The sequence below is a fragment of the Lissotriton vulgaris genome, chromosome 5 (genome assembly GCF_964263255.1).
Source record: "Lissotriton vulgaris chromosome 5, aLisVul1.2, whole genome shotgun sequence".
In the NCBI taxonomy this organism is placed as follows: domain Eukaryota; kingdom Metazoa; phylum Chordata; class Amphibia; order Caudata; family Salamandridae; genus Lissotriton; species Lissotriton vulgaris.
Window position 1 is genome coordinate 1,062,692,095 of NC_141693.1, and position 27,517 is coordinate 1,062,719,611.

The 27,517-nt window shown below is 43.1% G+C and overlaps 1 protein-coding gene across 3 annotated transcripts in view; it reads right to left on the reverse strand.

Annotated features, from left to right (window-relative positions):
- Positions 1–27,517, reverse strand: part of SH3PXD2A (SH3 and PX domains 2A) — an 842,113-nt gene that overhangs the window by 676,799 nt on the left and 137,797 nt on the right. Inside the window, exon 1 of one of the 3 annotated variants that reach the window (XM_086922730.1) lies at positions 7,307–7,506. The exons of the other annotated variants lie outside the window; for them this stretch is intronic. Within the exon in view, the coding sequence (XP_086778856.1) occupies positions 7,307–7,375 (69 nt within the window). The 5' untranslated portion in view covers positions 7,376–7,506. Of the gene's footprint in view, positions 1–7,306; positions 7,507–27,517 lie in introns of those variants that run through there. 3 annotated transcript variants of the gene reach the window in all.

The following is a 27,517-nucleotide window of genomic DNA, read 5'->3' on the forward strand; positions in this document are numbered from 1 at the left end:
TAGCGCAGGTAATCACACTCCCGGGGCTCCTGGACCTTGGAGCCCCCCTCTGCAGCACAACAGCAGTTGCCCAGTTCAAAGTCCACCTCTGCGAGCGGCACAATAGTCCTTACAGTCATGCCAGTTAAAAGCTGGATTATGGTCTTACTCGTTTTAAATCTGGTGGCCTACATGAATATTGCTTTTAAGGCTAGGCATATGGTTATCAGTGGCGGCTCCTCCGCTATGGCCTGGGAGTGTTGCCTCCTGCTAGCGGCCTTAAAATTTGAAAAATTAAGCGATAATAAGCCCGGTCTTTCCTGGCGCTACTTGTGGGTGGGGCAATTGGGGGGTGCAGTCACAGGAGGAGTGGAGGCACTGCACTCAGTGCACATGACGGTTTGGCCAGCTGTTTCAGGAAGGCCAAACCGTCATGCGCACCCTGCATCTCCACAACCCGCGCTGCATTGCCGGGTGGAGAGAATAGCAGGCGTAGGCTTCCAGTCCCCTTTAGAGCAGAAAACAAGCCCACTCAGGACAATCCCAGCATTTCTCTCAGGCATGAGAGAAGCAATGAGATTAGCCGCAATGGAGTCTGGGAGCCTCAGCTGAAAGGAGAAGTGTGGAGAGAGGTAAAAAGGTAAGTTTTTTTTTCCTTCATTTTTGTCGTCCGTCCCCCGCCCCCAACTCACACTCCACTCCTGCCCCGCCACTCTGCCGTGAGAGCAGCCACTAATGGTGATTATGTGAACTTATATATGGTATCTAATGGAAACAACAGCAGGTTAAATACATTCTGGATGTAATGTCCGTCTACCAGGCAGTGAGATAGGCTGCAGGAGGGACAACTACCTTGAACAAGCAAGAGGTGATTTTGAATATCCTTTGAGATTTGCACCCTTATTTTGAAATAGTAATATGGTTTCCGATACCGAATTATACTTTTTGTGAACTGTTCCTAAATTCCCACGTGGAGTGGTCAGCAATTCAAATTTTGTTGGAGAGGTTCATGTCAGGAATGGTTTATCCTCCAGGTTTTTATGTGGTAGGCAACCAATCATACCAGAGTTAAAGCTGGAAGTTTTTTGACATACTGGTGGGTAGGGATGTTGTGATTAACCAACGTTCTAAATGTTCCCATTAATGGCCAGTAGAAGAAAAATCAGCCAGCACAAATTTGAGGAATAATGAGGGTAAAAGGGGATTTCAGGAGAGAGACTTGTCCCATTCTCACCTGCTGGCGTGGCCCGGTAATGGAACTTCTAGATGTTGAAGTATCTTTGTCCACCTCAAGCACACTTATACTCATGGATCAAGGAAAAGCAATGCTGGCTGCTTCAGGTCACATAGGACTCATTGAACTAAAGAACACAGACAGAAAAAAACTAAACTGCAGGGGGATGTCCTGACGAGGTGCACCGTGCACTAAAAATCAAGTTAAGGACACTTAAAGCACTTCCCTGGGAGCCCCAGTATATTCAGCTTTGTGTTATGGGAAGCAGGAAATAACACATTTGAAGCCAAGGGATCACTTGTTTACAAGTAAACCTACAGACGGTTCATTTTGTACATATTCGGCCATCACTGGCTCCCTAATGAGTGACCGCAAGTGAATGTCTTAATGTCTGAATAATGTTGGTAACTCTCATGATTGTGCTCTTCATTGAGCCACATGCCCACCATCATCATTTGAAGTGCTTCCATCTCTTGGGTCTGAATCCAAAATAGAAGAATTGCTTGAATCAGCTGTACGACATGGGGAATGCGGCGTACCGCACAGATTTTATGCATTTGATTTAAGGTTTTGTGTATCCTCTCACTTTCCAGTGGAAATCTAACAACAAGGATATAATAAAGAGATTACGTAATTGGAGAGGCTAGGTCACTGGGAGTTTTTCGTGTTTATAATTCACTGTTGACATAGAAGCACTTTGTTTTGATTTTCTCATAGAGGATCCGCATCCTGTATATGTATAATATGGATGATATTTCAGTCCTTTTCCTGTTTAAAAACATTGATGCCGTTTAGATGTTGTTATCTCTTCTGCTCATCTGAGTTGTTATTTACAGTAACCTTTGAAATGGCCAACCACAGCCACCTCTGCTCTGGGCTTGTACTCTTGCATATAAACATACAAATAGCAGCTTCCTAGCTCTGATTGGGATGTATGACGTTACAACGCATACTTTTACTCCGCATACCATTACAACGCGGTATTCACAACGCATACCACTACAACGCATAGCGCTTTGGGGTGCTGGATAGTGGTAAGTATAATTTACTATTCTAACTCCAGTCCCCGTGGACCCTAGGGAAGGTGTTGGATAGTAAATTAAACTTACCTCTTATCCTAGAGCGCCCCCCAGCGCTATGCGTTGTAATGGTATGCGTTGTAATGCCTGCGTTGTAGTGGTAGTGCGTTGTAAAAAATGCGTTGTAACAGGTGAATACCCTCTGATTGCCTCTCCAAGCATGGGTCTGAGTTGGATTTACTGCATGACCTTCCAGATGAAGGGAGCATTGTTACAGCAAGAGCTCTAAACAATGTACTTGAGGAACATTTGTTAATAGACATACACATAAAATGCCACGTTTCTTGGGCAGGCCAACTCTCAGAGTCTTGGGGTCTTGAAATCTCAAAACCTTTTTTAGGGATGGCCCAACTATTTGCTGCAGCATTTATGAGGGACCAGTCATTCAAGATGCAATCTTAAGGAATGGCACCAAAACAAAATAAGTTATCAAAAGGGTGCTATAGGGATTGCTAACTGTTCCTTCACTTTCTGGGTCATGATGGAATATCCCAAAAATGGCAGCTTGTACTGATCAAACATGCCAATCAAAGTTAGCGGCAAAGAGGCATGGTCTGTTTCTTTGGACCAACATCTGAATAACTAGCTTACAACATTAGAAGCACCTTTGTACTGTGGACACACTTCAGTTGCTGTCATTACCTCAGTCAGGGCTCGTGTGGCCGTTATCAGAGTATGGGTCTGATGATGGGGTGTCTCAGCCAGATGACAGGAAGGAGATAGACACACTAGCATCTTTAAACGATACAGAGATCATCCTTGGACAGGTTGCCCTTCATCAACAATTATTCTTTTGGCGAGAAATGTATTTATTGCCGGTGCAAGAATGGATGTCATTAGGGGTATTTTATTTCTTTCGGCAAGACACCTCTCATCTTTCATCTTCGATGAAATTGCATGTGTATGAGGGAATTTAAATTCCAAGTTTATTTTACTAGCATAGTTTCTTAAAATCACTGCATAACAGCATTAAAATATTCTTAAAAATGTTTAAAATGTTGTTTAGGTAGATGTAAACCGTTGGACAATTTGAACTCAAAACTCAATTCAAAATTACGTCTTTGGAGGAGTGGCCATCGATGGGGAACCCATTTTCCACTAAAATTTGTTTTGTGTTGTTATACTCTTGGGCCTAAGGGGGCACAAAATGTAGGTGGATTCAGTGATTTCCTCAAAAGTGCTTTAGGTTTGCTGTGGGTTGTTTTAGCCATACGTCCCTTTCTCAGTGAGCTGGCCACTAATGTCAAGAATTTTACCAATCAGCAGTTCAACTTTGGGTCCTCTGGTATGTGTATGAGGGAAGGGGGACCTTGTAGCACCAGCTGTGAAATCTAGAGCTGTTCTGCACTCAGACAATTGGATAAGCACATTTTACACCACTGCCACAAAAACGCAGAAACTCCGCTGTTCCGAACAAAACCGCAATCTCCATTGTTCCATTTCAGACTAAGGAAAGAAGATTGGTGGCTTCCTTATCTTACAGCGCTCAGTGGTTCTTCCTATAGATCTGCCCTCTCTTCACATTATGTGGGTGCAGCCATCTTGGGGAGAGGAGTTAGCCTGATGGTTGGGCGGTCGATCTCAAATCTGGAGAACCGGGTTTGAGTCTCTGCAATGACGCTCAGCATCCAGTGATTCTGGGCAAATCACTTAATCTCCCCATGCGTAATAAAAAGAAAGAATGTGTCTTTGTGTAATGCAACTGGTGCTCATGTAAAGCCTGCTGATACTTGATACCTTCGGGTCAAGTTTGCGCTATATAAATTTACGAAGAAAAAAAAAATCTTAAAAGAACAGAAGCAATACTTGTTCTTTCTTTTACCAAGGTGTTTGGCTAGTTGAGAATGGCAAGGAAAAGACTTACTCTTTAGCTACACATGTTGGAGGGAGAACTTCCTGACATACAAGGTCCTTTGCATGAAGTATTTTCTATGGGCCTATCTTAATTCAAGTTTGTGAGAAGTATTTTTGGGTTTCCAAAGACATCTTCAGCACTGGTACTATAAGAGAATAGCTGAAACTCAGTTCCTTGTATCTCAAAGTTTGTGGTTCTATATCCCATTGCACACCAATCCCTTGTTTCTATTATACTTGGGATTCTCTGCTTGACAAGTGTCAGCTTGTTTTTGGAATTTGCTTTCATAGTGCTTGCTTTACATTTTTTGTTGCATCTTTTTGCTTCTGTACTTGAACATTTTGTGAGAGGTTTTCTTGGTGCATGCTTACTTTTTATTCTCGTAGGGCACTACCTTACTGTTAACATCTTATTAATCTTTTCACAATGTGCTGTTCTCTTTTTGGGGCACTCTCTAACATCGCCCTTCTTTTCATCCTGAGATTCTGGAAAACAGTAATGTTTGATTGAAAAGGGTCACCTTTGTCACCTTTTCCCCAGAAAAAAAGATATATAAAGGGATGTGTGACCGCAATTCACAGCAAAACGTACAGGTGGTGTGTGAGATGAAACATGTGTCAACCTCTAATCCCTCCTAAGATACAGAAGTCTATCATATGGAGCTGTTGGTCTAGAATTATGGAAATCTGTGTTCCACTAGAAAGGTGTATTGCTGCATCACAACTTGGGAGCCCCGATTCCCTAAAACGGTCTTTATCATTGGCTGGGAAGGCCACACACAGCTCCCCTCATTTGTGAGCCAAAGGCGCGGGGCAGCATGCACCTTGGAAAACTTGTTCTTCCCAGTGGGGTATGAGAGGTGGCTTTGGAGGACTGTGTTGTGGGTAACCCCATTGCTCCATTTAATCCTGTAGGAAGGACGTCCTGCAGGTTGTGTGAAAGCTAGAGCCTAGACTGAATGTAAGACTAGCATCCAGGCACTTTAAACATGCCTTTTCAATTATGCTCTGCATGAATTGCATGCTTGGCTGTATGCCTATGTTTTTATTTTGGATTAAGTATGCTTACTGGATCCTTTCTCTCTTCAGCACCACTGGCTGTGTATCCTGTATAGGCATCCTCTCACTCATTTTTTGATTTGCAAAAAGAAAATGAATTACTTGTGCAGGACTTAAATGCTTTACAATTAAACAAACAGGCATAGCTTGATCCATGTGGCTGCAAGCAGCTGGTCCCTGGTGACAACTAGATCTGCCAGCAAGAGCATTCAATAGCCCAATCCGGGGATTGGGAAGTCAAGTTCTAGGGCTTCCACTTCCACCAGTAGCGGCCATCTTAGAAGGCTCTTGCTTGCGTACCAGCGAAGGCGTGCAGACGCGCATCCCGACATGCATTTATGTGCATTCCTTTCTCACACACTACCTCGGCACCTAAACACAGGCTCTACACGTGTGACAGCGGGCAGGATAGTCCACACCCACCATTAAAACATCTACACTACTTCAGAAAACGCTCCCGTCAATAATTAAAGACAGACGGGGCCCGATATGGAGCACGGCTGACATATTTATGGGGTATGAAACATGAAAAGCAGATGAGTACGCAGTTGCAGTCTATGCAGTGCACAAACTACTGATTAGGTGTCAATAGATTGGTATTTAATTTTTCGCTCGAAAGCGGTTGGAAAAGTAAACAAACTATTTAAATGAAGACTGGCAAGCAGTTACTTGTCAACGCGTCAGCTTACCACATGTTCTCCGCCCTGCTCTACATGTCATGCGATATAGTCCATAGAAAGCATAAGGGTTGCTTTTATTTTGGGTGGGTACCAGTTGGATTCAATGTTGGGTTCCTGCACAGGGCGTGCTACACAACAACTCAACTAGCAGAATAAGTACATTCAAGCTGGGGTTGTTCTACATAGTTCCACCATCGTGCAGGTGGAGGGCGTGAGTGGGAAACTCACCCTAAAAACATGGGATGGCTTAATTAAGGTGGAATTTATGGGGTCTGGTACTTGCTAACAAAATGGGCTAAACTCATTGCTTTCCATATCCAAGCAGATGAAAAATCTATATAGTAACAAAATGCATGAACAACAACCAATCACAGGGTTGGAGAGGAGGGCTTCCTAGTCTGGCCTGGGCAGATCCTAGGCCTTACTGCGAATGCTGCAAGTCACAAGCACAGTGCATGCCTAGAAATGTACGCATAGCTCTAACAGTAAATGCACACTTTTGTTCGCAAGAGTTGCACATTCACAAATGTATCATGTCCACATTCTGTTAAACATTAAGAAAGTTGTTCATACGTGCATGCTTGGACGTCTGCAGTTGAAAATATTCGTGCAATTATGACCAGCAAAAAGTGTCATATCAGTTACTAATAAGGCAAGCAATCTATATATAGTGACTGCGACGCCCAGAGCAGTGCAGAAGGGCTTCCCAACATTTAGAAAACAGCAGTATGCCACGAACGCTTCTCAAAACAGTAATACTACTATAAGTTCTGTTTCAGTTCCATGCTTCATATGTTTTACCACGTTTCGTACTTCTGTAAAACAAGAACAACGACTGCTGAATCTTGACACATCTGCAAAACGCTGTAAGAGATCTTCTGGCAGGTAGAAATGCACTTTTATGGTACACCGAACTTTCTTCTCAATCATGCTAAATCCGATTTTTGGAAGTAGGCTTGCCTTGCTTCATTCCTACAACACATCGCAAAAACCTATATGACTTTCTGCAAAACAGCAGTAGGACAGCCAAAGTGTTAAATTCTTTAGCGCAAAGGGTTTGCGGTTTTAGCAACCCGAGAAACTATCGAATTACTTGTAAATTGGCTTGCTGAATCTTGTACAACATATTCCTTGTCTATTCAAGTTTTCTTTTAAGCCGTCTGCACAGATATAATCTTTAAATGCCAATGTGCTGCAGGTAAAAGGCTTTCGATAAACATTATCGGGTCGCTTCTCACAGGTGAGACACATTTAGTGCTGCTCACCTCCGGTGTCAACATTAGACGAGGATATTGACAAGCTGTCAATAAAAGACCAAACCACGTGACAAAATCAGCCCTCAACAAAGACAGCCCGGGTCTCATTACTGGATTGCTAACGCCGAATCCAGATAGGGCACGTCTGTTCTTCCATCCACTCACCGTGCTCTTTTGAAAGAGGTTTCTTCGCTTCATTAGTCTTTTCTTTAACTTCCAGGACCTCATGTTCATTCCTTTTCCTCTCCTCGGCTGCCTGGGCTCACCTTGTGGTGCAGGCGCCTTTGTTAAAGCCCCAGTCCGGCGCGCGGGCAGGGCCTACCTGGAACCAGACAACCACAGCGGCGGGAACACCCGTCTGCACTAATGAGGTCTGAACAAGTTACGAGCTGCAGTATGCTCATTTCACTGGGCGTCACCTCGATTCAGGACCGGCCTGTTTGTTTAATGTGAGGCTGAGGCAGCGAGGGCAGGTGCACGCGCGTGCCTGGCCCAGTGAGTAACACTGCCAAAGAACAGCCAGGTACACACTTCTCACATACATTTTTAGTTTCACTTCAACCTCAGAAAAATACTTCTACAACTATGTATAAACACAATCATACGTCATATGAACATATATTGCACATACACATTTTACAGTTTGCTGCCATTGACCGCATGCTAAATTGTAATATGCAGCTCTCATGTTAAAATTTAAATATTGTCTTGCTTTCTCATGTCTTGTCCAAATTCACTTGAACTTGTCCTATACACTCCTGTAGTTATGCGCTAATCTCTAATTGTTCCCAGTACTGTATTCACATAATTCACTGTATTTATATGTATATGTATGTATATGCCATTACCTATATTTGCTCTGTAAAGCACTCTGATACCCGCAAGGGTCTTGTTCGCGCTATACAAAACCGCCAAAATAAAATAAATAAAATATACATTTTCTAAACAGAAATAACAAGGTCTCCTGATAACCGGAAAAATAAATACAACTCAGACCATTTGAGCTTAATAAATTTGCAGTGGTCGGCCCCTCTCTGAAGAAGGCATAATTCCACCCCTTCTAGAGAAAGGCAGGGCCCGCCCACACCTGAAAAACATTTCACCCATTTCAGAAACTGCAGTGCAGGAAGTTGACTCCGCCTTCAAATCAATACAGCAAAAAATGGCGAACAGGCAAAATTAAAAAAAAAAAAAAAACAATTTTAGAATATTCACACCATGAATGATCAAGAATTTTAGCTTGTACATCTGTTGTAGGGTAGTTTGGAGAATTAGGATAATACTTGAGTACTATCGCAACAAACAGCTACAAATGCTAAATTCCACCATTTTTACAAGACCTGCTGAATAGAGGTTTTAAAAACACTCTATACCTAAACCGTAAAAAAAAAAAAAAATCAGGTCATCAAAGAAGCTTTTCCACTGCCTGGTATAAGCTTCCCATACGCGTTCTCGTGTAGTTTTTTTTGCCACGCTCCAGTTGCCATTCAGACTGGCTCTGACAGAAGCAACCCTTTAATTATTCCATTCGCAAAACAGACTGTGGTTGGAATGAAAATTCCTTTCCCAATTTAAGCCAAGTTGTCAATTTTCAAAGTCTTATAATGAGTTATTTGAAGCCACAAAGTCCAAATTACTCTCCCTGTTTAAACACAGTTGCGTTTTGTAAGGTGCTTAATCAACGAAAATGTACCACATCAGTGCTTAATTTGTAAAAAACGTATGTGCCAGGGTCCACGTCAGGAGCCTACTGCAGCTTGCACCATCCATTGCCTTTGCCAGCACTACAAATTACTGTACCAATACAACTACTAATCATCACGCTCCTACAAGTGTGACAATCCAAACTATTTCAGGCTCCAAAAGCTAGAAGAATAGGTTGGACGGCAAGTAAGCCATTTAAAATATATATATATATTTAATTAGTAAACAACTATTGTTGTGCTCATGTCTAAATCAGACAAACAGCGCCCCCACGTGGCAGTCTGTCATAAGTGCCAGTGTTGACAATTAAGTACCGGTGTGGAGCACCAGAAATCACTGGCTCAAATTAAGCACTACAGGTCTTATAATTCCAACAAGAAACAGCCCTGTATTTTCTGCGGTGGACTTTCCTGCCCTGGTGGTAAACACATGAGCTAGAATATTTAGAGATCAAGGGGACCTTGAGGCATCTTTGTGAAATAGAATCAACATTCAAGACTACATGCTTGACACTGGACAACCTTCAATGTCCTTTTGTGGTTTCTTGGGGAACACAGAATACATTTCAAAATTATGTGCTACACAGAATTGTAAAATAGATACCCAGAAAAGAATCCAACCAGTGGAAAAGTCATTCACAAAAGCCTGTCATTTTATTTATTCTTTCTTCCTCTTACCACCCAAGCGCCCAGATGACCCATTTCTAGGCCACGTTAAGCCTGTACAAAAACACTTAATATGACATTTCTGATCAAATATTTAATCGGAAACAGCTTCATTCTTGCCACTCTGAGCTGTTGGATCTCTGTCCTTTTACATAAAGTTTGTGAAGGTCCCAACTACTAAGCAATATACTTATTTCTAGTTCTTCAGTACAATACTCTTTTAGAGAAAACATCCAGCTTTTCCGGGTCTGCACACAAGGATTAGAGCCATCATAGAAGAGCTTCTGCTTCTTAAGTGTTATGATTGAACTCCTTCCAAAAATTAGTAATATAGAAATGACTGAACCACGGACATCTTGTCAACTGGTCTGAAGACACGCTTTAAAAGTTATCCATAGGGCTCCTGCAATATGACCACTCTCATCCTTTGTTTGAATTTATGCAGAATTAATCTTTGAACCTCTTTTTGCCTCATTTTCAGCTGTCATTACAGCTGAGCACCATTCATCATCACAAACAGCGCCTGGATACCCTTGCGGGTGATTAGCTGCACTTTATAAATCCTGACTGATGATTGATTGATTGAAAAGAGTCCTCCTTCTGCATTGCACCTCCACTTTAAGGTGAATCGAGCCAAACCACCCCTTTAATTTAGGATTCTGTAACCCTGAGACCACACACGTTCCCTTCATTATTTTAAACTATTACATTTTAACTCACGGACTGGGGACAGAACAAAGCTGTTTGTCTGTTTACACAGGTACTGCGAACATCGCTCCAAGGTTCTACAATAAATCTATTGTATGCCCTTCCAGGGTACAGACATATGCATTCTGGATTAAGTAGCATGTCTTGATGATCGTGGTACTCAGACAAATAGATAAAAAAAAGAACATTAAAGATTCACATATGGCCAGATGCTCAGTTCTACCCTGGACAACTGGTCCCTTGTCCATGCTATTCTACAATGCGAAAAATGATGCACAACGTAGTCGCCCACAATTGGTTGTCAGCTCCAAGAAGCCAGAATGTTTCAGACAGATCAGCCTTACAAAAAACCACTACAATAATATAACACACACAAGTGGCACAAACGTGCACACACTACAAATGCCACACTTGCATGGTGTTATGTGGAAATAGAAAATGCCCTCATAGATAATGCAATTTGAACCACTGTGTACTTCTTTTGTTCACGCATCGCTCCTTGCAGGATTGTCACAAGGCAGATGTTCTCAACTGGAAACAGACAGAGCTCATGGGCACCAGTGACGTCACAAGGAGCCAGGAGTACAAAGACTTTCCTAGAAGCCAGTGTTTAAAAGGTCAGTCCCAGTTGTGGAGCCTCAGGTACATGGTCAACCTGGCGGAGAGTTTTTCCTGTTCACCATATCCCTGCGCCTTTCTAGCTTACTGCCTTTGCACACTGTGGGACTCTTACGCTTAAGATTGGCTGCTCTACTTGGTTGCCAGGCTTAAAAAAACTAAAATGAGGAGGACTACACCTGGTACCTGGCACCAGGCCGCTGGCATCTAAGGTCATTATTTAGAGTTAGATAATAGATCACAAAAGTGGCAGATTTCCCGCTCACCGTATTACAAGTGAACTATAGCCTATGGCACATGTAATATGGCGGATGATGAATTATCCCACCCGCCAAACTCCAAATAAGGCCCTACTAGTGACGAAAAGTTTAGTAATAGAATGTTATTAAACCTTCTGCTTCCATGATGCTCACTGTAGAGCTTGCTTGCAGGGAGCAGGAGTCACCCTGAGGCAGTAGCGGCTGGTCTGTTGGCAGAGTGGCAGGGCGGGGAGGAGATGGGGGTTGATGACAGACGACGGAGAGGTAAGGGGATGAACAACAACAAAAAAAAAAAAAATTAAAAGAGGAAAAAAAGAACTTACCTGCCCCATGTCCTCACTAGCACAGGCTCCCAGTGTCCCCCTGCAGCCAATCCTGCCACTGCTCTCATGCTTGAAAGTAGCATCAGGATTGGTCTGAGTGCCATGATTTGCACTCCCGGGACACTAGGAACCTGTGCTTGCTGTCTCCAACCCAGCAATGCAGCCGGGGTTGGAGACAGCTCAGTGCGCATGTGGGTTTGACCAGTCAGACGGCTGTCCAAACCACATGCGCACTTAGTGCAGTGCCTACCGCTCCCTCTCGTGACTGCACTACCTCCGCGATGGCCCCACCCCCAAAACTCGCTGGCTCTTAATAGAATTTGAAAAATAAAACGATAATAAACCTGGTTCAATATCGTTTTATACAAGTTTTGAGGCGGGGGGTGGGGGGGGGGGGGATGCTCTCTGTCGTAGCATAGCCACTCCTGCCATGAGTGCGTGTGGAAACACTTTGGTAGCGCAGTTGATGAAATCTGCAATGCACGGTTCTTGCATTTGCACTGAACCCACAAACTACTAGGAGCTTTTAAACAAGTGTGGTGGTGTGAAAACAAGAGTCAACATTTTCAAATGTGGGCGTAACAATGCAATTTCAGGATAAACTCTTCGCAAAAAGGATGATGAGGTGGACTCTTTTGGAGTATGGGTTTTTTTGAATAAAAAGAAAATGTAGCAAAGGATTTGAAGTCACGTTACATTTACATAACTTTTTTGCTGGGATCAAATTCGAGCAAGATCCCTGAAAGATAAAGCTCCACATAAACTTCCAAAGGGTTACTTATGGTGTTAGGCAAAATAAGCAAGAGTTAAAATATGTGCAAAGCTGTGTGGGCACAGAGGGAATTTCATACATCAGCTATGTTCAATGTAAAGAAAGCAGGCGATTATATCTGGAGCACAAAAGCTCAGCTTGTGCTCTGTATTTAGAGAGCGGTAACCCTGGGCCTTCGGATAGTTGAGGTCTGCATATGAGAACCATATTGGGGTGGCACGTGGGCTGCAGCGCTGCAGTTTGATGCTCCTGCGTCTTTGGAAAATAAGGAAGGCACATGAGTTAATCTATTAGCATGTTACAGCAATAGTCGAAAGAAGGAAAGGTTTACAGAAAACAGTTGCTCATGATGGAGGAAGATGGGCCTTCACAGTTACAAAGAACCATTTTTTTATGCGGCATGCAGTCCGCCATTGTTTTTTTTTTTTTTTAATGCCGTGCAGCGGAGGCTGTCAAGAAGTGGACTGGCCTATGCAGAAAGTCGGACAGCTCGCAAGGCGGGAAAACAACCGAAAGGTGAATGGGGTCGATCGAAGACCCCAGGCCTTGCAGAGGCACTTACCTGCGAGATAAGTCTTGTAAGACTGGTCTCTGAGGCTCAGTGCTCCCCTGAGGTCCTTTGATCAGCTTCAGGGTGTCACTCACATTGCTGCCACAGGGATGCACATTTGAGATCAAAGAGGGATACAGCAGATCACCAAGCAGTCATTCAGGATATTAAACTTTGGGCGAGAATATGTATCTTTGGGATATATTCGTAGTGTGAACCTAGTGAAAGGCGGCACAAAGCGGTGCAGGGCGAATGAGAACCGTCTCACAAGGGATCGCTCTCGGTTATCAAGAAATTGTTGAATCATGGTAAGGGATGAAAAGTGTGATGAATAACAAGAGTAATCTCCCTGGGTGCCAGTTAGGATTACACTAGTGTGTATTCGATAATATTATATTATCATTTGCATACAGTGTTATTCAACAACTTAAGTAAAGTACATGTTGCTTTTTGTTTACGTAAGTAGGTGGTCAATTACGGCAGATATCAACCAACATTTATTAATCTGCTTCCCTGGATAATACGATATTGACTCTTAACACTATTTATACATTAGTTAGCAAAGATGTCAAAGCTCCTTTTATGTCACTTTCAGGGAAGTACTCAGGTGCGTTAAAGGGCACCTGATGTCATCTGAGTGCCACTGTACCCGATTCCCTGCAAAGATTGTATTGATCAGAGTCGCATAAATGGATTTCATTTAGTTCCAACATGTCGATTGAGTGGACTCTGGGACAATAAATGCAGGCATGTACAACCATGACAACTAGAAGTAACATGACGCCCTGGTGAAGAGCCATTTATTTTTAACCCTGCTGCAGAAACGTATTTTAGGTTTGGTCTATATCTTAAAAGGGAGAACAAGCAGCTTGACATAACTCATGCAGCATTGCTTGCCAGCTCGCGTTTTGATCTTTCTTGGCTTCCGTTGTGCCAGGGCAAGGGAGTGGGCATGCTTAAATGCCAGCGGTCCCTTTTATGCAACAAGAGACCACAGAGCCGTGGAGAAATGAGGCACTGACCGGAGGTGTGATGGATATGATAACCGGGGAGTTTAGATCAGAGATAATGTGGAGTTTAGATCAGAGATAATGTTTTTAAAGTTGTAGGAGCTCATTTCACAGAAAATACAATGTGAATGTACAATGCATAGTGAATGGCGACAAGAGAGGCATAACGTTGCACCGGGTTTCGCTTAAACAAACAAGTATTAGTAACCGTAACACTGGTTTTATTATTAGGGTGCTCCTGAGACCTAGGTTGCCATTTGTGTTCCTTTCTACAGTTGTGTGTGTTGTGTGACTGTCGAGAAAAGTTCAGGTTGTTATTAAAGAATACTCCTGCAACAATATCATAACCTTAATAACAGGAAATAATAATGTTGTTAGCTCAGTGCCACACTAACACACGTGTTATTACTGGGGTGGTGGAGTGAGCTAAAGAATGTTGATGGATTAATCCCAGATCAGTTGACTGGTAGGGGGGGGTTGATTTTCTCAAACGCTCCGTCCATCATCCACTTTGGTAACACGTGTTATTACAGCACACTGATTGAAGGATTCAAGACTTCACTTCCGTGATCCCTGTATCAAACACCATGCTAAGATGGCTGCTGTCTAGTGTTAACATACAGGGAAGTCAATGTGACGAGCCTCAGCCTGCACACCTGAAAGTGGGTAACCTCAGTGTTTTTAGGTCGAGTCTGGGGAGCGCATGTGCTACTCTGAGAGCCATGATGTATTGGAGTATGTACTTGAAGCCCCGCCCACATTTTCATTGGCTTGTTTCATTGTTCTTCGTAAATGCTTGCTTCTGATTCATTATTAGGCTTGTTAGTCCCTCCTTAGTACCGCCTTGTCTTCATTTGCAACCTCCCAAGAGGTCTGACCCTTTCAGTTCGGCTGTTACACTGTACTCTTATTTAGTCTGTAAGCACTATTTTCTTTAATGAGTTTCACTTACTGCAGGAGAAGAGGGGGTCAAGCATTTGGAATGCAATAGGTCTCGCATTTGAGAGAGTTTCAGCTATTGGCATTGTAAATGACAATGCCTTTTATTTATGTTTTAAAAACCCAAACTTAAATAATAGGCATTGTCATTTAAAAGGCCAATAGCTCAAACTCACGTAAATGGGAGACCTATTGCAGATGCTTGTTTAGTGGAAGCCTGCCGGGTGGCACAGCTATCTGTTTGCAAAAGACTTATTGGGGACATGTTGACAGCTGACCAGGAAAGCAACTCTGCCCACTGCTTCCATTGGCTTTTTGTTTTGTTGCTCTTATTTTGTTGCCTTCTATTCAATGGTTTTGTTTGCTTTAGCCCATCCATCTAGCACTTTGTTCCCCATGTGTACCATAGCTTGTTTACAGTCTCTCGGACTGATTCCTTTTATCCTTCCACAAGTGACTACTTTCCCATAATGTTTTTTTTCTTTCTTTTTTTAAAAACACTCCATGAGAGTGCATGCATTTACCCCATTCTCTGTGTTTTCCCACTTATCCCAGTATATTTATTTTTATAACATTATGAAAATTCTATTTTACAGATCTTTATCCATCGAGCCACTCTTACGTATGCTTTCACTTTTATACTGCTTCGAACCTTTGAGCAATTCTCCCATGCACTTTAACTACATGTCACACTTTCTCTTGTTCATTTACTTCTATCTCCTCCATGCTGCTCTGTCTCCATTCTGCCTACCAAGCACCCCTGTGTTGCTTTGCTGATCCTCCATTTTGCTTCCCTACTCCAGTAACTTCCTCGCCCTCAATGGTTCAAACCTACATGTTGCTTGCCCCACCCACTTGCGTTCCTTAATTTTTTGTGATCAACCCAACTCGGATTGGTAAGCAAAAAGAAAAAACTCATAATTTTTTAAGCATGTGCATTCTTGGTGTGCACACCTACAAAATCACGAAAGCCAAAAGTGTACACTAATATTTTTCTGTATATTCCCCATGTTGTAAAGCATTTTGGAAGCTGTGACGCAGGGCTAAAACCACTGGCAAAGCCAATAGGTCCCAAAGGCCAATGCTTGCTTCTATATATTAACACTTGCTTCATAGGGGTTTCATTTCCTTTGGAGCTGTTAGTCATTGAACGCATGGGTGCCCTGGGTGTACATTGAGCTAACAGGTCCTAGGCAATGAAAAACAACTGCTTCTCTACAAGCAACCAAACTCTCTAGGCCTGCAGCTTCACAGTGTACCTCTCAACAGGCTTAGGTTACTACTACCCAACAGCAGGGAGCACTGAGCTTGTGCCCCATCTAACTTGAGCTTCGGACAAGGGAGAAAACAATTATTTATTTGCAGGGGTCTGAGTATGCGAATAGCCAGCTGGACAGAATGTTCGGGCCTCCTACTGCCCATTCCCTCTTGAAAAATCATGCTATTTTCCACCCGATGGAAACAAAACAGCTATTTTTATTCACAAAATGGGGACCTGAGAAAACTCTTTTACAGCTGCTCAGGATATGAAACCAAAAGATTTTTCTTTTTTTTGGGGGAGTTTTATATAGCGCAAACTAGAACCGAGACATCAGGTATCAGAGCGCTTTACAAAGCACCAGTTTCGTTACACAAGGACACATTCATTTTTGTTAGGCACAGGGAGATAAAGTGATTTTCACAGAATCACAGGATGTTGAGCATCGTTGCCGAGACTCGATTCCGGTTCACCAGCTTCGAGGGCGACCGCTCTAGCCGTAAGGCTAAATCCTCTAAACAAGTTCGCACACAGATCCTGGTTGTGACCAAAAGTCAATCCTGCAAGTTGCTAAACCCAAGTTATGTTCAGCATAGTAACCCACTGCTCAGCATAGTCCCAGTTTGAAAGGAAGGCCGTTCATTTTTTGCAGTTAAAATGAAGCATAGAGCTAAGGTTTTAGGACACAATGTCCCACTAGCACATGAAACGTTCCCAATGCCTTACGGTAACAACTGAGTGCATGTTATCGGACTGTCCGTAATTTCGGCTGTAGGTATGCATTCTTACTGCTCTGTGAGTCATTATGCTACTACTATTTTATCGCCTTGATGGCTGTTGTGTCTATTTTTTAAATCCAGTGCCTGCCCTAGATCCTTGTTGTGTTTGGGATATGGATTTGAACTAAAGACCAGAAATCATCCTGTGCTCCTATTATATATGGGTGGTCCCATTCTTTCAGGGTTTAACAATTTGGTGGCATAGATTATTTGGTTGTATTATACTTTGCTAGAGATGATATATCTTTGATAAATCTGGAGTCAATCATGAACTACCATCTCATCTTATTCTGCCCCATCTCGGATATGGAGTTCTTTCACAAATGTTTCCCCAATAAGCAAAGTAATATGAAGAATAGCCAGTGGGACAACACCTTCTAACATTCTTGCAGGAACACTGCCTAGTGGCATGTATAAAGCAATTCTGCCCATCTCATGATGCAGAACTCACAGTCTTGATGAACACAATCTCTCTGTGCAGAGCTGCACTAGGCCCCTTGAACTATCATCGCACTGTTAAATAAACCAGCTGCTGGCTTGAAAGTCGTGACCACTACTGGCCAATCTCCAATTTAACCTAATCCAGAAAGATCATGAAAATGGAGGTTATAAGACATCAGTCAAAATATGTTAACTAAAGGTTGCCCTCCATGACCACCAATATGGCTTCTGGTCAGAAAACAGAGCCACAACTGCCCTGGATAACATCGGAGAAGACCTATTGTCCATGGACAAATAAAAACAATGGACTACAACATACGGTGGAGCGGACTCTAGAAATGGGCTAGAGTCACTGACTCTGCCTCGGAATGGATGTAGTTAATACTTTCAAACTGTAGTTAATGCATCCAAATTAGATCAGTGGAATCGTCCCATCAGATTGTGTGTGATCATCCCTTTCATGTCTGTACTTTAATAGTGCAGCGCGTAGAGCAGTAGTAGGTGAACCGCAAGATGTACACTGATGAAAACTTAGATACACTTCAGCTAGTAAATCTCCCCACCAATATTCTGTGCCCCTACAAAAGCCTTGGGGTACCGAGGACAGGATAACTCCAGAATCTGAAATTTGCATTCAGCAAATGAAAGTTTGTAGCTCATTGTGCCCAGATGTTGAAGAAACACTGGCGGCAGAACTCTGGGAGTTACTGGGGAACTTACTGTCAGGAAAGTCTCAGGGCTGAACCAAACTATATGCTTCCAGGAAAGGCCTAAAAACAGATCTCTTTAAATGTTTTTCAAGGAAACGCCTCCCGTCTCAGAGTAGTACGTGAAGAATATTGGTCAGGGGCCCTCCAATCACCAATTGGGATTCAACCCTCCCTTTTCTGTATTTTACCTAAAGCTCTAAGTAACTGTAAGGACACAGAGCACTAAAGACGAAAAAAATGAGGATTAGTGACAAAAGGCTCACATCTTTTAAATGCTCTGCTAACTCCTGCACAGCATCACCAGGATTCACCTTAGCACGACTACCACACAGCCAAAACCTCCAAATACCCTAGTTCTCAGAAACCTTGATTACAGAAACAGCCTCTCACCTTGAACCCCGCCCTCCCAATTCTGGTATTTCGAAACCATGACCAAAGTTCTCTTCATGTTCAATCTATTTTGCTTCCCACCCACTCGCTCCTCGTTGCTTCAAAGCAGGACAGCTCTAAAACAGCTGTTATTGGTCAAGTTCATAACATTTATTTAAATTCATCATCTACTGCTTCACCCCATCAAACCCTGAAGATCACAAAACCTCCAATGCTTCCTGGTCCCAAAACTCCCACTGCCCATTCTTCAGGTTAGCATGGTTTGCAATCCTAAAGCTTCCCCGCTGGAATGCCACCACCTGCAAGATCGGATTCTCTGCAACAATGGTGGTGTTCAAGATAAACCTCCAAAACCACACTCTTGAAGTATGATGTGAGATCCCTCCCTTGCTGCTGATGTTTGAAGTACCACTGTGATCCCTGTTACTCTTAAACCAATTGCTGTGGTCTTGAACTGGTGTCGTACACCTAGCCTCTTCGCCCACATCCCTCATATCCCATCTACTGCCTTCATTACAGGCCCTGCCAGTGATATCCATTGTCAATCCAAAGTCGTTCACAGGATGTCTAAACTGAACACTTCAATACATAATTGAAAACATTCAGCTTGCGTCAGGGGTGGCTCATCTCAGAAAGACATGTAAGCGAATATGTAGTCTGACAAGAATAGTTAATATCGTCGGTCCATAAGTGAGCTGGGGAGATCTGGCAAGGAGGCGGGTGTTACTGGGATTGATTGGATGTATATGGAATGCAAGAAAGGCCGAGCACATCAACAGCTAAGGGAGGAATGATATATTCTTACTCAGCGGTCCCAACGATAGAGGCAGCAGGGGCCGTGTCTTGCCAACAGGCTAGCATTGTATCACTTATTGGATATGAATGTTCTAACTTAGAATAAGCAGTCCCAATGTCAAGTTCCGGGACATCTTATTGCCAAGCCTTTCACTCATGGGAATATTGCTATAATGCAACTCATCCCAGACATATCAAACTTAATGAAACCGTCTTGGAAGGTCTCCTCATTTTCACAGAGTATGTTGCATAAGTATGAATTAAAATAACACAGTAACTACGGCATGCCTTTTTGAGATGATACACAACAGTTGCTTCTGTGCTAAGAGGTAGCAAAAAGAGAGGCCAAGCATTGGTTTGCAGAACATCAAGCTTTAATAGGACCATATGTCTTGGGGTCTAAAGCATTCTGGATAACAACGATACGCTGCTTGATCACTCGACAACCGCGAGCCACAGAAGTCTTAGATCTCAACTTCATGTGGCTTCCATGGCTTCCAAGGGAATGCGAGCAAATGGCAGCCTTGCAATCTGTGCAGATGGATCTGTGGGTTGGCGCTTCATGAGAAGCCTCAGCCGAAGGGAAGACGCACCATTCTGTAAATTGTAGATCAGGCCTCATCAGACCACAGAAAGAAGAGCCTTCAGCCCTTTATGTGGCGACAGAGGCTCCTGGCCAGAATCCAGGCCTGCTCCTGCATTATGTCTGGTTAGGACGATGTACCCTGGACAGCAAACGAGCCTGGGTGTATCCACCGCACTGCTGAGGCACACACGAGTGTGGCTGATTGACGGACCATCCCTTTCGGAGTTACAGTGCTTTATGCTTATTTTACTCTTTTTTTAACATTATCGGCGAATTCAACTGCTGGGTACTGAGAGACAGCAGCAGGTGCAGTAACATCTTTGTCCTTATATTGTCAATGGCAAAAAAAGTACATAAATGTGCAACCATATACGCTGTTAACGGATTTCAAGTAACACAAGCTATAAAGATTGGCTTGGAAGTTTTATTCTTGACGACGCCGACATTGGCCACAAATTATACAGCCAGACACCAGTTCTTACGCAGGAAGGTTCCCTAATCAGTGGAGAGACACAAGCACGCTCACTGGAATGGTTTTCTCTCTGTTTTTTATTTTTTTATTAAGGGAATGCTTAACAACTTGTTAATGCTAATTTAGTAACGTGAGACACTTTAACTAGAACAGGGTGGGATGGCTGCCTTACATTTCTGGGCGGACCGCCACTGGGTCAGTTGTTTATTCATTTCAGGAATGGTTTATGAACTTGTTTATTGGAAACCCCCTGCCCCAGGGCATCAGCAGACTGCCTGGAATCCGGAAGGCACGCCATCACCTGCTCGGTGTCCACAGATCAGCTGCCTGTGGCACCGAGAGAACTCCCATAAGTCCCTGCGGGGTAGCATTGGATGGCACGAGGACAAGCACAGGAATCCAGGGTGGGACTGATCTCGCGCTCATGTCCAGAAACACCAACAAACATTGGCTTAGCCAATAGGTCTCGTCTTTGGGACCTTATAAGTGTTTAGTTATCCAGCACAATATCCTTGGTGCAATAATATCAACTGTTGCATGGCTAAAAACTTATAAGGTCCCAAAGGCGCGACCTATTAGCCAATCGGAGCAAAAAATCTGCAATAAATCATAATCTCTGAAGCATGGGGAAGGGAATTTTTGGGCCATTCAAGGTGAATATGGGTGCTGTCATACAGTGCTTTCGACTGAAAAATATTTATAGTCTTACTGACAGCTTTTACTGCGGCCAAGAACATCTTGCGAAACTAGCAGTAGTTATTTGGTAATTACAGAGCTATAGCAGTTTAATTTCCAAACTGCTCCCAAATTAGTTGTCACTTCGCAGTATTGCCATCTCTGCATGGCACTGATTTTAAAATTCAACTGCAGCTCACATCATCACATCTCCCATTTGCGGCTATATTTAGTGCGACTTCGGTCCGATGTTACGATGAAATGCCAGGCAGCGGTGGGGGTCTAACATTGAATTCTCTCAGACATGTGCTCGGCTGGTCAGCGCATTACTGTTCTTTAACAGCATTTAGAAGGTCAGGTGATAACTGTAAAAGTGTAGGATAGTATATATTAGCTTTATTGTTTAAATGGGAAACGAGTATTCAAAGTGAATTGAATGTTAAATCGTCTGAGCTTTCGTTTTACACTTGCCACTGAGCTTTGCTTGTAGTGTATTTCAAGTATAATGATTTTTGGCCCTGCGTTTATGCACAGTTGATCTACTGTGGTTTGCATCGTATTTCTGTGACTAACTAGATACGTTTAATGTCCTTCTAAATTTCACAGTTACACGAAAGCAGAGCGGGATATATGCCTTGTTTCAGTATACAATCATGTCCCCATCTTGGGGTAGTCGAGGGCAGGCCTCAAGAAATACACAAAATATCTACAAATAATTGTATTCAATTCAGTCCAATGATTATCTAGCCCACTTCGTACATCCTTAAGGTAAAACATCCCTTAGACTGGTGTCCTTTGTTGTCAATAAAAAATGTCCTCCTCTCTGAGGTCCTCATTAACTTTTTTCAGTCTTTCACCTCCAGGTAACTACACATAAAAACGCACACGAAAGCGGTGTCCAGCCACCCTCAGACTCTCAGGCGAGAAAAGGGTTAAGGATGTGCCAAACATCGGTCCCGCAATGTGTCAAAAGGTGTGATAACTGCTACCAACATATACTAAAGCAAATGGAGAATTGCATTTCCAAGGGATAACAGCCTTTACCTGTGGGTTGCTTCCTCTAGTGCATGTTCCAGGTTGTCCGTTCAAAGTGGAATACTCTGCTAAAACAGTTTCCATTGATTTAAGGCTGAAAATAATGATTACGAGTAAAATAAAGGGCGGCTAAATTTCCATATTTGTGCTGCTAAATTTCCATATTTGTGCCACTAAATTTGCGAATCCATGCCACTATATCCTAGGGGTCTGATTAATGCCGGTTGCACAAGGTCGTGTTGGTACATTCCAATATAGCCAGCTATAAAGAAGGGATATACATTATATCATTCCAAGATTGGGGACTATGTCCCAGTACAACTAGTGGCCCTAAGGGCATCCTCAAAAATGAATACCAGGATAATGATATAGGGGTCCACAGGTGTGTGTGATTTAAGAGCATGATGCATTAATGAAAATAATAACCAGAAGATTTCAAGAAAGAAAAAGAGCACAAAAGGAAAAAAAGAATAATTCAAATAACCATCACCAACTAACGATAGAAGCAGCAGTTCACCACCGAAGCGTCATCTCCCTCCTCCACAGCTGTCCATGGGGGAGAAGGGAGGAGGAAAGGGAACACTGGAGCCAGGTCATCATCTCACAAGTAGGGGTATAGCCTGCCTAGGGCCAGCCGTGTGGCAGCCGGCAGATGGCCAGAATGACAAGCCGAGGCCCATGCGAGCTGCCTTTCTGTGAACGGTAAGCGTTAAACGCAGTTTCAGTTATTATGACAGTAAAACTATCAGAAAGTAGAGTCTCTTCCTGACCTGTATTTAAATATGTAGTCCTTAATGATCTCTGAAAAGTGGCGAGGTAAAGACTTAAAATGTGCATTTAAGCTAATCTGTAATTTACTAGCACTGTTCCAGACAACCAGACCTCAGAACAATTAGTAGTTTATTTAAAAAAGCATTGGTAATGCAACAACTTCGCCTATGTAATGAATAAAGGGCTGCTTTCATCAATCATTGTCAGGGAGAGGGAAAGACCACCCTGACAGATAACATGGGAGGGTGAACAGCCCTTACTACGAATCCGTCACCACGCATGCAATTACAATGCAGTCGTTACAACGACCGCTTTGTAACAATGCATACCATTGCAATGCATACCATTACCCCATAAGGCATAACAACGACTTGCAGAAGGGGAGAAGGTGTTGGATTTAAAATACAACACCTTCCTTACTGTCCGCACAGACTGGAGTTGGATTGGTAAATTATACTATTCCAACATCCAGCACCCCCCTCCGCAACCGGGTTGTAACAACATGCGGGGTGATGGCAAAGCGTAAAAAAGAAGCATATTCACACGGGCGTGGAGAGAATGTGGCGCAGCATCCAGAGCAGCCGACGCGAGAGCTGGGGATCCTGGTTCGCGTCTCGCCAGCGCCGGGCAACATCCTGTGATTCCATGTAAATCACTTAATCTCTCCGGGTGAGATAAATTGTTATATAAATATGCTGCAATACTAAAAGGCAAAACTTTAAGAAAATATAGTTTCACCTATAGTTATTATTATTATTATTGCATTTTATTGAGCGCACAGCTACCCGGAGGTTTCCCGGCGCTAGCCTTGGGAACCCGTCCTGGCTTTTCCCTGTGAGATAGCCCCTACAGGGCATCCCCAAGGTGAAAGCCAGGCATCCCACCGCAGGGGGACGTTGTGGAGATTAAGCAAGCTTAATGCCCAGAGTTGCAGAGTGAGAACCCATGATTAGAGCAGGCACCGAAGCGAGAATTATCGAGTCCGTGGACATTTGAGCTCAAGACCCTGCCGCGTCGGGAATTGAACCCTGGTCCGGGGTCTGACCTCAGCTTCCGGGTCTGCCTGCTCTACACCGTGAGCCACACTTCTCCAGTTTCATCAGAGTTTCATCAGAGTGGATGTTCAGAGTATTTCAGCAGCAAGAAACTGATCAGAGAAGCAGACGAGAAGCAAGCATTGGTAAATGAAGGAAAATATGCTAAAGCCAAAAGAAATGGAGGAAGGTAATGAATGAGTACCCATGAAAGAGAGGAGGTGAGATGTAAGTCCTATTTAAGTTTATATAAAAAAGCAATAGATTTCTCAAGCACAGCGCAGGCGAAACCTAAAAAGGAATCGATCACAGAGTCTTATCCCCACAGTAGGTACAGGCAACCTCTGCGGCAAAAGACACTACTAAGGGTTTTTGAAGCATGAATAGTTCCCCTGTCAAAGTGGATTCAAGGTAGAGATGGGTCAGTCCAAGTTTCATAGCTAAAACATTCAAGAAACTGTTACTAAAACAGCAAACAGGACTTTATTTGGTGTAGTGATGTAATGAAACAGCTTTGGTTCATACTGGCATGGTTCTATCTAATAAATGTGAAAAATAGGATTGGTAGTTACGGGGTAAAAAACAAGCTTAAGAGAATCATTGGACTTGTTTATGTTCCAGTTATGCCCAGCAATACTCCACAAAAAAAGAGCAATAAACCACATGAACAATCATAGGATAAGCCGGGTAGGGTTGAATTGAGATCACATAAGAAACAGCTAGTCTAAGGCTAGTCTAAGGCCTTCATTATAAGTGGCTTCTTAATTCTGAAGAGGCCTTATTGTCTTGATCACTTTTTCCGGGGCCTGGCAGGGGAGCAATGCCCACTTATAAGTAAAACTGCGATCTATAAAACTGACTGTTTAAAAACACCGACCAGTATTTAGGTTTAAGTAAAGTTGCCTGGAACATTATGCATATATAAAGCAAAGTTATGCATTTGAGGAATACAAACTCAAGAATACTAACTCTGAGGGTTAGCGTTACGGGCTAGCGTTATTGGCTTTCTGTCATATAAGACTTTGGTTATTCTGTTTAGGGCTACGGCCTATTATGCCGCGTCCCTGACCACATCCTGAAAGCTTGCGTTGGGTTTTAGTAATACCCCTCTGACTTTAAAACATCCCTGAGCTCCTCCCTCGCAGCAAGGGGGTTGTAGCCAGCATCATGACTAGGCTTCATGGTGTGAGGAGGTTCCCCAATGATGAAGCATGCCACCTTTGAGGGTGAGGGAAGCCGTCCTTTAAAGGGATGCCTTCATTTTCAGCCTTCAACGTTTCTCTCTTTTAGACCCGAAGGGTCTTTGTGTTTTATTTAATGAACTAGGGGAGCCTACCCTTGCTGGTCTATAAACCTATTCTGGCCTCCGTTTCTGTGTGCCCCATTTAACATCTCCATAACACAACAAATGGGGAGGGGGGTCCGAGGCAAACTGTTTAAAGACCTGCAAGGAAATATTTCCCCTATAAAATACAATCTTAACACAAAACTAATCCTTGGGTCTATATTAGCACACACATATACCTATGAGATAACAGACTATTCTCCCACACAATTCTCCACTAGGGAGAAATCCCTTTTAGGACGAATACCCTCACCCACCATAGGTGGCATGCTTCATCATATGTGTATCTCCTCTTAGTGGGAAAACATAGTACCAATAAGGGCTACAACTTTCTCTCTAAGAGGAAGGAGCTCAGGGATGTTTTTAGATGTTACTACACTACCAAGGATACCAAATCCCACAGATGAGTAATGTTGTGGTGAGGACGCAGTGCAAAGCAAAATATAACAAGTGAGATAGTGATGTTAAAATTGCCTAGTAGGGACAAAAACTTTAATAACTTGGACCCACTGACAGGATTAAAAAGACAGTGCAAATAAGCAGTATGGGATTTTAAACTGCTTAATTTCTAAAGCTGGTCTACATGTTTCAGCCAGGTCGATCTACATTAAGTATCTAGGCTTTCATCAGGACCAAGAAATATATTGCTGCTGCCAATATAAAAAAAACTGAAAGTGTGTAGACGATATCAAAACAGTAATCCTTTCACTTCTTTTATGTTGGATTTTACTGTTTGTACCCAAAATTCTTGGACAAGCGGCCACACTTCAACCTTGCAACAGCTCAGGGAAGGGGGCCCACTCTGTCCGTCAGTACCCCGTCACTGTACTAGAACTGCGGCCGGAGGAAATTGTGAAAAACTCTGGTAGGATATTTAAATGCAGAACCAGTGGTCCGTGGTTCTCAGCGGATGAGTTTCGCTGGTAGTGCCTGCAAAAGTCATGTCTTGTGCCTCAGCTGTCCTGGACATGGGTACTCAAGGAGCAAGAACATCTCCAACCTTGAAGTATCGGTGGAGAAGGGAGCTGGCGATGCTGGAGAACAGCACCCTGTAGCTAGTTTTAACTAACCTTATCACTTGCACTGTGTCCCTGACCACATCCTGAAAGCTTGCGTTGGGTTTTAGTAATACCCCTCTGACTTTAAAACATCCCTGAGCTCCTCCCTCGCAGCGAGGGGGTTTGTAGCCAGCATCATGACTAGGCTTCATGGTGTGAGGAGGTTCCCCAATGATGAAGCATGCCACCTTTGAGTGTGAGGGAAGCCGTCCTTTAAAGGGATGCCTTCATTTTAAGCCTTTGCGTTTCTCTCTTTTAGACCTGAAGGGTCTTTGTGTTTTGTTTAATGAACTAGGGGAGTCTACCCTCGCTGGTCTATAAACCTCCTCTGGCCCCCGTTTCTGAGTATCCCATTTAACATCTCACAAGCTCCTGTTCCAAATTCAAGCTACTCTTTCAGCACAGTATAATCAGACTTCCTAAAGAAATAGATGTAATAAAAATGACTACTATTAAATAATGTTGCTTTGCCTTTAGCAAAAAGGTTCCCTCCAACTTAGGAGGAGATTTAATCCCTATTGTCGCGTCAGATCACTTATATCTAATATGCTCAAACTATTTCAACGGCCTCACATTCGGAAAGCTAGAAGAGACAGCAGACCTCTGCCTTTCTCGCTTCCAAACTGTGAAATGGTCTTTCTTTCAATGTAGGGTGCAGCCCCTCTGAATCTGTCCTCAGAAAGATTCTTAAAACTCTGCTTTTTGACTCTTGCCTAAAGGGCATTCAAGCCTTTGGGTATTAATCTTTCCTTTTTTCTGACCTCTACCGCTAGTGCTGGGACGCCTTTTCAGAGGCAGCTGTGCGTTCTACAAGTGGCTTGTATTGTACAAAATAAAATGAAAATATGCAACCTTCATAAGCACTACACTTACATTGAAGTTAATTCTTTACATAAACAAATTCCAGAAAAATCCAACTACAGCAACATACTAATAAAACACCATACATTACACTGCCCTTAAAGCCCACCTGATTGGTGAAGGGAAAAACAGTGATGTTTGGATCTGCTAGAAATAAAAGAGTTAGACTGAGTGCTCTGATCAGTTTCCTTAAATAGTGTGAAGGGCAAAACCGGTCGCACAGTGGGCGCTTTGCACTGGAGCTCGGCTCTTTACCAGTTTATCAATAGGACCTTTCAGAATTCGCTCCCCACTGATCAGGGCATCATTTCCTGCCCAACACACTAACCCTATTGATAACTTCAGCCTGATGAGAACTTTTCCCATCGACCACGGAAGGCCAGGAGACCCAAAAAACATACACATGAAAATAAAAGCGGTATTTCCAAAAGGAAACACGAACCCTCACAATCGTGATTGTGCAACCATCAAGCAGTGCAGGGTTCCATGCCAAATGCTTATCTACGAGTAGTGGCAGCCAGAGACCAGTATTCACCAAGTAAAATGGGAGTACGTAATGTGTTAGAAGAAGTTACCATGGGGTAGTTACTATGAAGTTCGATGACCGCACACAACCT